Source organism: Rhinichthys klamathensis, unplaced genomic scaffold (assembly GCF_029890125.1).
Source record: "Rhinichthys klamathensis goyatoka isolate OS25496 unplaced genomic scaffold, OSU_Roscu_1.1 h1tg000635l_1, whole genome shotgun sequence".
Taxonomy (NCBI): Eukaryota; Metazoa; Chordata; class Actinopteri; order Cypriniformes; family Leuciscidae; genus Rhinichthys; species Rhinichthys klamathensis.
The window spans coordinates 1126961-1138903 of NW_026607081.1; the positions used below are offsets into that span (position 1 = coordinate 1126961).

Sequence of the window (11943 nt, forward strand, 5' to 3'; positions counted from 1 at the left end):
TCCGGAAACCTTGAACACAAGCCAGAAGGGTGTGTGCAGTCTGCAAACGTCTTCCCTCCACCGATTCATCTCCTTCAAACTCTACAGGAAACCCGTGAGTCAATCGCAAGCTCTGACTGTGGCAACGTTTGTGGCCTGGGTCCTTCCAGTGTCAGTTGATTGATTGTGGAAGATAAATTCTTAAATTCAAATCAAAAACTGAATTAGTCTGGTATGGCATTCTGGAATCCACACAGTATTAAACCCTCAGGGATGTCCACAGTGCCAAAATGGTTTATGCATATGCAGATGAATGTGAAATTGCACAGATGCATCTTAGTTTGTGTCTAAATTCCTGCACTGAAGGTTAATATTTCAGAAGGGCTTTCAAATCCTGTTCGACACAGAGGCAAATGGGTCACATTTTCATATGCAAAACATGGCATGCCCAATGAGAAAAACAACTCTGGCCTTGTCATTTTGTTGTAGATGAGTTAGATAATGTGCACAACAAAACAGGCTTTCTTTAGCTACCTTAACTACATGCGTTTCACAAAGATGTTTGGAGAACGTAATTTAAGGGGCTTTATAAATAAAGGGCTTTGTGCAGGGAAAAATACCAGGTTTGATATAATACGAGGGCGAAAAAGCTACTTGATAATTTATCGAGCTTACCTTTTCTATTGAAACAACTTGAGGTTAACTAATTGTAGGGACAATCCCTGCAATTAAAGATAAATGCATTGCTCAAGGGCACTTTGATGACAAAGCAATGATGATCACTTTTACTTGATATTGAACCTGCAACCCTTGTAAATGGCAGGTCATATCTTTGAAAATCCCAACCTCGGTTTTCTTTTCTGTTGATATATTTCCTTCTGAAATAGACAGTCTAGAGCATGCCATATCGAATGTCTCACTTTTGTTAAATAACTAACTAACTGAGTTTGTCAAAGCCACACATGACCAATTGTATGATAAATGAAAGCACTATAGGCACTATCAAAAAATACACTTCAGCACTTCATTTGCAAGTGACTGATTGTAGAGAAAAATGGACCATTGTTACTACGGTCTCATTTTGCAGTTTACTGAAAATATTTAAATCACCATGACAAGATTGCACAAGCAGAGTCATGTGAATACTGAAAGCAGATGACACAAAAAAGCAGGTAACACATTTGATGTGCACTCTTAAAAAAACGCGTCTACATCGGAAGGAAGTGTGCAGAAACCACAGAGCATGAAGATGCAGCTAAATTTACTCTGGATATCAAAAGCGCAGTGAGCAGGGCATGTGTCAACATTACAAATGCATGTTTGGTGGACAAAGGTGGGCTAAAAACAATGGTGCATCTGATAAGAGGATGAAATGTGTGTGTTTGGAGCATTGCAGAGAGTTTAGTAATAGTACAGTAAACTGATCTCTAATTGCCTCTTTATATATGAAGAGTTCAGAAGCAAAAGCCTCTAAGTGCCATCTGAAATTTTCTTCTAGAATGATCATTTTTATCAAGCTTGTTTATTTAAGTTCAATAATTTCACTTAAATGACAATTAATAGGTCATTTTCATAGCCATTTAAGTGAAATTACTGAACTTAAATATACAAGCTTGATAAAAATGATCATTCTAGAAGAAAATTTCAGATGGCACTTAGAGGCTTTTGCATCTGAACTCTTCATATATATATTTATAAGAGAATATGATAAGCCCAGCTTAAAAGCAACATCTGAGAAAGACAAATCATAAAATAGATGTCTTTAATAACTCTATTTCTTCTAGGCAGCGATGAGATTAAATGGAGGGCAAACTGACACGTTTGCTTTAGTCTCCTGCTTCTCAGTTATTTCCAGTGTTTTGTGGAATGCATATTAATTACTGTAATTTAATTACTTGTCCCTTGAAAAAGTAAAGTAAAGAAAAAGTTTAGTTACAGCTATTTCTGATGTAATTGCATTAAATCTGCATAGGCTCTAGAACGATTCTATATGAAACAATAGTGGATTTAACATCAAAATTATTTTAAATATGCCATCCAAATAAATGTAACATATTTTTTCTAAGACTGAATATCACAACATTGTACTACGAAACATATCTGAGTCATATTTTATCGCAAAATAAACACATAAAAAATAAATAAAAGAATCAATCAATAAACAAATAAACAAAGATAGCATTAAATAAATAATAAAATAAAATAAAACTGAAATAAATAAAACATTTGTACATAAACAAAACATTAATTAAAAACATAAATAAATAAATAAACCATAAACAAATAAATAAAGCAAATTAATAAAACAGAAACAAATAAAACTATAAATAAATAAAACACTAATAAAACCAATAAAACATACAAAAATAAAATAAACAAACACATAAATAAAACAGATAAAACAAACAAACAAATAAAAACAAATAAAACACACATACATAAATAAAACCAATAATTAAAACATGCATAAAAAACAAATAAACTAAATTCTAAAATATTTTTTTATTATATTTTTAAACAACCTGTGACTGTAATAGTATATTATTAATAATATTAATAGTTTTAGTAATAACAATTTATTAATATTTAACAAATATTAATAATTTAGAAAAACTTTTTAGTAATAACATGTTGTTTGATTGATTAAGACAGCTGAATTCCATAAATACTGTCGTTCTGCATGAAACGTCTAAACGTGTCTCTTTAAGACACAGGTGAGTGAGTCTGGTAGGAGAGCTGGGCCTCATGAAGTGGGTAAACACGGCCGTTTCCATGGGCCATCTGAGAACCTGGTTGCCATGGCAGCTGGCGAGCGGTGAGTCAGTCGTGAGGTCGGAAAAGTAAAGTAGAGGAAGGAGCAGTCCTGAGTAACTCCCCGCCACGTGATTGGCCAGCGACTGGCTGCACTGACCACAGCGAGCGCCAGGGAATGGAAAGCATTAAACATTTTGGCTTTGCCAAGGCAGTCTGCAATCTTTACCCAGAGCGCTGACATCGGAAGGATGCTGGCCGCTCCGCTAACAAGACCATTAAAGATGGTTTACACTGAGAGAGCAAAAAGCAACAAGAGGGCTTTCAAATAAACTGTTACCAGAGCAACATCAAACTTTAAGTGGTAAACAAACTGAGCAATATCATGTGTCTTCAGGATACAGCTGCCATTACTGCGTCTGTAAAACCTCTGGACAAACACAACTTCCTGAAGAGTTTGAAGCAACATGAAAGCAAATCAAAAAGCAGTAAATAAAAATACCTTCTGCTCTAAAACCCCAAAGACTCTATGATAAAAATCTAAAAATAAAAACCATGAATAATAACAAAAAATGTAATTAAAATACAATAAATAAATAAAAAGTAATATATATATATATGATAAATAAAATAAAATAAAAAATAACTAAAAACTAAATAAAACTAAACTAAAATAAAAAGGTAAAAGTAATGCATATAAAAAAAATTAATTCTATTAATAAAGAAAAATTGTAAAAAAAAAAAAAAAAAAAATGTATGTAATAACAATAAAATAAAATGCATATAACATTAATACAAATAATACAATTAAAAAATATATATTTATAATATATTTTTAAATAAAATAAATTCTTGTTCTGGGTGCTTGCTAGGTAGTTAGTAACTAACCAAGTCTCTAATGATTTTTAGTCCACACTCATGACTTAAAAATCCACATTATTTGAGTTTGTTTTATTCATGTATGTGGCATAAACAGTGCTGAACGAGTCACGAGCTGACGTTTAAATAATTAGGATCGAGATTTATCTGTAAGCACGTCTGTAAGCATGCACAAGTAATGAAAGAGTGCATTCATTTGTGTGAGGGTGGATAAACGATTGGACAACACACAGAAGGGCAGAGGGCCATTTTCATAGGCCTGACCCTGGGGCAAAATCACCTCACGCTGCATAATGACAAGGAAATACCTTCACACGCACGTCTAGAAGACAGATCGAACACCCACCTGGACCACAGTGTGACCTCCAGTAGGGGCTTTGACCGCCCCTCGGCTGCCCTCGGTCTCGTAGTGGGCTCTGTGGTGGGGTTTGGGCTGCACCTCCACGTGGAGCTCGTACTGATCGCTGCGGCTCGGTAGGGGCCACTCCAGGGGGGGCACGGAAGCCACGGGGATGCTGGGAGAGATGAAAGATGATAGTCATGCTCATTTGCTTCACATATCCGATTTGTTGCATGACTAGAGCAGCAGGTGCATGAGGGTTTTACAGATTGTGTCGCCTTATATATGTCATAAGAGTGTGTGACTGATAACAGATCAAACTACACACAACGAATACATGTTTTTGTACTTGGAATTAAGATCAAAACAAGTTTGGGGTCAGCAAGATTTTCTTTTCTTTTCTTAAAAAAAATTTTTTTAATCTTTTATTATTTAAAATTGGCAGTAAAGACATTTATACTGTTACAGAAGACTTCCATTTCAAATAAATTGTTCTTTTCGACTTTCAAAGAAAGCTAAAAAAAGATATGAAGCAGCACAACTGTTTTCAACACTGATAATAATAATAAGAAATGTTTCTTGAGCATCATCATATTTGAATATTGTATACAGTAATGTAATTACTGTATACAAGTAATGATGCTAAAAATTCCCAGGAATAAATGACATTTTATAATATATTTTAAATTGTAATAATATTACTGTTTTTACTGTATTTTTAATCAAATAAATACAGTTTTGGTGAGCATAAGAGACTTTTGAACAGTAGTGTACAATTTTAAGAATTTTTCACATTTATTTTAATCTGCACTGGCCAATAACCATGCTTGCTCAGCTGATTGACAGCTTTGTCAACAGATAATAGATAAAAAATATTACACATTTTTAAATAAATACTTTAACTAGAAAATATAGTACCTTTCACACACAAATCATTTGTAGGTGCACCGGATAAAAGTCCAAAATAAACTTCTGCACACTACTAAGGAACACTGAGCAATGCCTGGTACACATTGTAAGATTTTGGGCTGTCCCAGACGAAAGATGACCAATCGTGGCGATTTCTGTGGTCAAGGCTCCTAAACTGTGGTCCCATGTCGTACAGTGAGAGAGGTTCAATGATGGCCGTTGTCATGGTCTGGCGACCAAAGATAGCCTGAGACAATTGTCTAACAGTGTCAGAAATCCAGCATGATCATCTCACAGTGTGTTTGCTTCTACGACCTACGTCTACCGACTAGCCAATGAAAACGCAACATGAAATGGCGTATTGATCAGAGAGACATGGCGCTAAAACATAAAACTACTTACCTCAAGCTTCATTTGCAAAATCTTTGGCCTCTTTTCCCTAGCCATGACCACATCCATATTCTCCTCTTTCGCTTCCTCCTCTTTTTTTCAGTGCACATAAAAACCACAATTGCTAAAGTGCGATTTATCTTGCCCTATTTGTTTACCACTAGCTCATGCTGAAGACACTTGCCTTGCGTCGTAGCCTACGATTCAATAGGTGTCTGCATACATATCGTAACCAAGTTTATTAGATCCATGTCGTACAGTGTGATTTGTAATGATCTTATAGGTTTTCTAAAATCGTCTTTAGAAAGCATAACCCTGAAGAAGGTCGATTAACCAAAACGTTGCAAACAAAATTTTGTAATGACGCATGTTTGAGTAGTGTGCAGGATTTATACATTTTTTTCAAGCTATAATGTTAATAACAGGTATTGTTTGAGGATCATTTATTTTCATTCAATTGTATTATGTATACATATGCATATCGGTCATCGTTTACCCAGCTTTCTAGACTGGTATTGGTATTGACACCCAGGGTTAAAAATACAATGAAAAGACTTAAAGGGCAAATATAGACATCATTTACCAATCTGCAGTGGCTGACAAAAGGCAAAAAAATATAAGGTTGTGTCACTCTACAAGCAAACCCTGCATAGAAAGAAAATGATGACAATTTTTACCTGCATATGCCAGGCACCAGCTGTTTAGGCCAGATTTGAGGGATTACGAAGAAAGATTCAGGGCCAGGTTTGGTCTTCATGTCCTGGTCACATGACACCAGGTAACTCTCAGTGTGGTTGTCAGGGTAGAGCGGGTAGGCCTGCTGGTTAGTCTTCACGATCTTGGTTGGAATGGAAGTAGCCTGGCCAACGCCGAACCCATTCATGGACCCTGAGAGGTTATTTGAGCCATAATGGCCGGCGTGATGCTCTTCATGGCCACCGTGGGGTGACGGGCTGCGTGATCGGGCCACCGGCACCAGGTTGGGGTTCCTGTACATCTCGTAGGTGCGTTTGCATAGAGGGGAGGTGGAACGCGAGCCGGGCCGGGGGGAAGGAGAGCGCGGCCCAACACAGCCGTCCTCGGCCAGGCTGGTTCGTGGAGAAGTGCCCGGACTGGTTCGAGGGGAGCCCGTGTGGACGCCCTGAAGTCGTGGGCAGAGATCTCCAGTCGCCTGGCTGTTGCTGGGCGAAACGCAGGGCGAGGCCCAGGGCGAGAGGTTTTCCGAGTGCCAGGAGGTGGATGAGTTGCTGCTGGCGGGACTCAGGCACTGCGGCTCCCGGTAGGCCAGAGGATCGTGACCGGGAACGGTGAGCCCGGGACTGGGGTTCACGAGATGGTTCTGGAGGGAGTCTCGACCATGACTATAGTGCTCGCGGGAGGGAGTAATCTCAATCCGGGGGCTCAGTGCCTGGTTGGGTCTGGCGTACTCCAGGTAGTTCTTTGCCTCCAGTTGCTCGTAGCCAGAGAGACCTTCAGTGTTGACCTCTGCGTAGGAAGACGCACACGGCTTGATGCCGTACTGTGAAGCTTCCACCAGAGGATAGGACAGGCTGGCAGGAGAGATGAGATCTTTGTCGGAGGAGATGCTTTGCTCATCTATAACAGCAAAAGAATGAAAGTGGTTAAGAGTGTCCAAAAACTCAAACACTGCTGTCTGTGTCTACTATTTAAAGGGGACCTATTATGCCCTTTTACAAAGTCTTGATTTTGTTTTCGGGGTCTGCTAGAATAGGTTTTCATGCTTGGATATTGAAAAACACATTCTTTTTCACATATTTGACATTGTTGCAGTTCCTCTCTTCCCGCAGTTTGTCAGTAACGCTCTGGGGTGCGTTTCCTAAAAGCATCTTTGGCCAACTATGATCGCAATTTCCATTGAACTCTATTGGTAACGACAGAACTTGTGACCATAGTTGGCTTTGGGAAACGCACTCCTGTTTAGGCCCCGTTTACATGAAGGGAAAACGCAGATATTTCCCTACGGTTTGGCCTCTCATTTACACGAAAACCCCGTTTTTATCACAGAAAACGATTATTTCTAAAAACTCCAGCCAAAGTGGAGATTTCTGAAAACGCCGGTTATGTGTTGTCGTGTCAACTGGGGGAAACGAGGTTTTAGGGTCTCTCTTGTCGATTCTGAGGATTCTGATTGGCTTGCATGGCTTTATCCTTCGCCCTACACTGCCGCCCATAGGTTTGGCATAGTTATGATGGCGCTCGACGGCGTATTCATGCGGGTGTGTGCACGATGTTATTATTGAAAACGGAGGGTGGGTAAATATTCGTTTCTCTAAATACCCGGCTTTGTGTAAACGTGGCCTTAGTTCCTGTCTCTATGAAGCCCCTCTTTCCAAAAAGCACAATCTGCTCTGATTGGTCGGCTGGATCAGTGTGTTGTGATTGGTCAACCGCTTCGAGCATGTTTGGGATATGTCCCACCCCTTACCATAACCGTGAGATTAAACACACTACTAATGCAACTCAACCAGGCCTCGTCCCCGTTACTTACGTATGCTTTAGGCGGGAATTATTTAAATTAGGAATATTGTGGCATGTTCGTTCCCGGAAGAAAGCTCAAGACTCTCGAGTCGTTAGAACTTTAGAAACAGTTACTGATATTTAAGTCACAAGTCACACGGGTATATTTGTGGCAATAGCCAACAATACATTGTATGGGTCAAAATTATCTATTTTTCTTTTATACCAAAAATCATTAGGATATTAAGTAAAGATCATGTTCCATTAAGATATTTAGTAAATTTCCTACTGTAAATATATAAAACATTTATTTTTGAGAGTGAATGCAGCACAATCGTGAACTAAAATTTAAAGACGATTTTCTCAATGTTTCGATTTTTTTGCACCCTCAGTGCATGATTTCATGATTACTTTAGGTTGAAATAATGCGGGCTGAAACATATACCATCGATTAACGAACTTTGTAGCTCATAGTAGGCCTATCTTTAAAGAGTTACACGTTATTGTTAAAAATCAATTCCCCTATGGAGAAAATTAATAGGATTTTTACTTCCAAACCTGATTTTTACACTTTTGGCAGTCCAGTCAACTGGCAACCTTGTTCTGGTTCATTTCATCGCATTACATTGTGAGATATAGTTTTCTACATTGTGTGCTTTGTTGCATAGGCCTACTACACATTTTGAGAAATGTAGTCATTCATTCTATGGAAAATTTGCATTCTGTTATTTATCACATGCCCTATTTTGGTATAACTTGTGATGTTGTGTTAGCAAGTTCAATTTCAAATGTCATTACCATCACACACAACATCAAAACTTTACACCGAGTTAGCTAGCTGTCAATTAATTAGCTGTCAATTAAAAAAACAAAGAAATTGATGACACCGTCACCTACTGCTACTTTCGATAATGTAAGTTAATCTAAGAAATTAATTACATTTCCAAACTGTCCTTCTGTTGTCCTGGACGAGATGAGCACTCCTGTCATTTCCATCATAACCAAATTTTAAGTGTTTTTGGAGAAATGCAATTGCTGTCTAAAATGTCTGGTGTGATGGTAATGACAGCAGTATTTTGGACAGTGATTGTTTGTTATTTAAATACTAATTTCAGATATAAATCCCAAAAGAATCTAAAAAATATTAAATAAATACATTTAACAATAATTAGAATAATATATAATAAAAATTAGGTATTAAAATATTACTAAATATAAAATATTTTTAAATCATCACAAGGGAGCGTTTCTGTCCCCATGTATCTTTGATTAAGGTATTATAAGCTATTAAATCAAATTCACACATACATACAAACAGTAGCTATTTCATGCTAATGTCTTCTTTTGCAATAGTTTAAACAGCCAGACATCATTATGCTGCTCATTCTATTCTTCAGCACATATTTTATACAGAAGTTCAGTGAAACAAACCTTGAAGTCCCGTGGTGGTTCCATACTCAAAAAGATAGTCAAACTCCAGCTCATCCTGACAGTTCACCTGACTGAGCTCCTCAGCCAGCCCTATCGCAGCCTTATCGCCGTAAAAAGAGCTCATCTGTCTCAATCTGATTTATTTACACCACAACAACTTCAGAAACGTGTCGAGAGAACGCCGGCTGTTGTGCACGCGGGGATTTGAGCACCCAAACGCATGAATGAGAACGAACGACAGACAGACGTGAAATAGTGCAAGTTCAACTTCCGCCTTAAACTTCACTCACACCCCCATTTACACAACCGGCGACAGAAACAGCTTCCAGTGAACAGCACGCGTTCCGAATGGACGCAACTGAACGCGTTTAGTGCGTCGCGTCGCTCGTGTGTGATGGAGTGACAGTTTGAGAAGGTTTGTCTGTGTGTTTGTTGTAGCATGATATATTCTGTCAATCATGAGGTGATAAAGTGGTTGACACGCGCCTCCTGTTGACAGACAATAGTTATAATAACTGCGACAACAAAAGCAACTCGCTCTTGATCACAGTTTAACATCCGGGCGGGTGTGAAATGAATCCCAGCTTCATCCCGTAAGAACTGCTGCCCCCGGGTGTTCATCACTACACAATGATCAAAACAACTATTTGTAACTGTAGGCCTTTTTTTAGAATTGTAACTTGAGGTCACTGTTATCAAACTCAGTCGCCTATTATTCATGAACCTGTATTATATCAAACTCCTTTCCGCCTCTATCTATCTATCCATCTATCTATCTATCTATCTATCCATCATCTATCTATCTATCTATCTATCTATCTATCTATCTATCTATCTATCTATCTATCTATCTGCCTGTCTGTCTGCCATCTGTCTATCCATCTATCTGTCTATCTATCTGTCTGCCATCTATCTGTCTGTCTGTCTACCATCTATCTATCACTGCATGTCTATCTGTCTGTTTGCCATCTATCAATCTATCTGTCTATCTATAGTTATCTATCTATAGCTGCATGTCTGTCTGTCTATCTATCTATCTATCTATCTATCTATCTATCTGTTTGTCTATCCATCCATCCATTCAACCGTTTATCTATCTATCTATCTATCTATCTATCTATCTATCTATCTATCTATCTATCTATCTATCTATCTATCTATCTGTCTCTGTCTGTCTGTCTGTCTGTTTGCCATCTATCAATCTGTCTGTCTATCTATCTATCTATCTATCTATCTATCTATCTATCTATCTATCTATCTATCTATCTATCTATCTATCTATCTATATCTGCATGTCTGTCTGTCTATCTATCTATCTATCTATCTATCTGTCTGTCTGTTTGTCTATCCATCCATCCATCCATTCAACCGTTTATATATCTGTCTGTCTGCCTATCTGTCTGTCTGTCTATCTATCTATCTATCTGTCTGTGTCTGTCTGTCTGTCTGCCTGCCATCTATCTATCTGTCTGTATGTCTTTCTGTCTGTCTGCATCTATCTATCTGTCTGTCTGCCTGTCATCTATCTATCTGTCTGTCTGCCTGTCTATCTATCTATCTATCTATCTTTCTATCTGTCTGTCTGTCTGTTTGCTATCTATCTATCTGTCTGTCTGTTTGTCATCTATCTATCTGTTTTTCTGTCTATCTGTCTGTCTGCCATCTATCTATCTATCTATCTGTCTGTCTGTCTGTCATCTATCTATCTGTTTTTCTGTCTATCTGTCTGTCTGTCTGTCTGTCTGCCATCTATCTATCTATCTATCTATCTATCTATCTATCTATCTATCTATCTATCTATCTATGTATCTATCTATCTATCTATCTATCTATCTAAACTTTATTTTGGAATTTTATCTTGTGGCCTATTTTACATGAACACTTATTATTTCTACCCACTTTCTGCCCATATCAGAAGCCTCGATCCTATTCTGACCCGGAGTTTATTTTATTTTGGGAAAGGATCTAAGACTCACAGTTATTCCAGACAAACCCACACTCTTATAGATCCAAATGACAGAATGTGATTATTTACATAGTGGCAGTATCTAGGGTTATTAAACATTACCTGAACTTTCCATTGCAGCATGATCTACGGATAGCCAAGGAGCCGGGGTTTTATGTAACTAATGATATTCAATAAGAAATCAGACTGACATTTCATGTTTTGTGCATCACAGACAATGACATTTCAGGCATTCTGTTCAAACACCTCAACTACTGCATCTCCTCTCTTTGAAGAAACTCACTTCATACACACGCACAAATAAAAATCAAAGAGAAATCATTTGCCATGTGTCTGACAAATGAAAGCAACTTAATATAAAATATCCACAAGTTCTTAACACTAATAATATGGTTTGCATAATAAATCTAACATAAAAGCATTCAAATTTCATTCATTCCCAAATGGATCTTATAAGAGCAGAATAAATGGTTAAATTCTGATGTCATCGAGAGTTCCCTCATGACGCAATTACTATACTGAACATCTTTCTCTATTCTTTACATTACAAATTAGTTCATTTAATTTACATTGTGTTCAAATCATCAACAGTTTTGGCATAAGAAAACGTTAAAAATCAAATTATTGATTACCAGTAATTCACAACACTTCAGCACGCGCGCCATCCATACCTTGATCCATCGACCTCATGCTGTGGTAGTGCATCAGTCTCCAAGACTCTCTAAACATTTGGAAAATATATCAAAAAAAAAAAAAAAAAGTCAAAAATTAACAGTCAAAAAATAGCCTTTCCTTAAAGTTCATAGCAGAAAAAAAATCT

The 11943-nt window shown here is 37.6% G+C and overlaps 1 protein-coding gene across 2 annotated transcripts in view; it reads right to left on the bottom strand.

Annotated features, from left to right (window-relative positions):
• The window catches only part of nfatc2a (nuclear factor of activated T cells 2a), a 34161-nt gene extending 22218 nt beyond the window's left edge, over nt 1-11943 (bottom strand). Inside the window, exons 1-3 of one of the 2 annotated variants that reach the window (XM_056241264.1) lie at nt 11795-11943; nt 5926-6844; nt 3956-4124 (exon numbers count right to left, since the gene is read on the bottom strand). In XM_056241264.1, the coding sequence (XP_056097239.1) occupies nt 3956-4124; nt 5926-6844; nt 11795-11852 (1146 nt within the window). In that variant the 5' untranslated portion in view covers nt 11853-11943. Of the gene's footprint in view, nt 1-3955; nt 4125-5925; nt 6845-9157; nt 9463-11794 lie in introns of those variants that run through there. The other variant, XM_056241263.1, reaches the window with a different exon arrangement.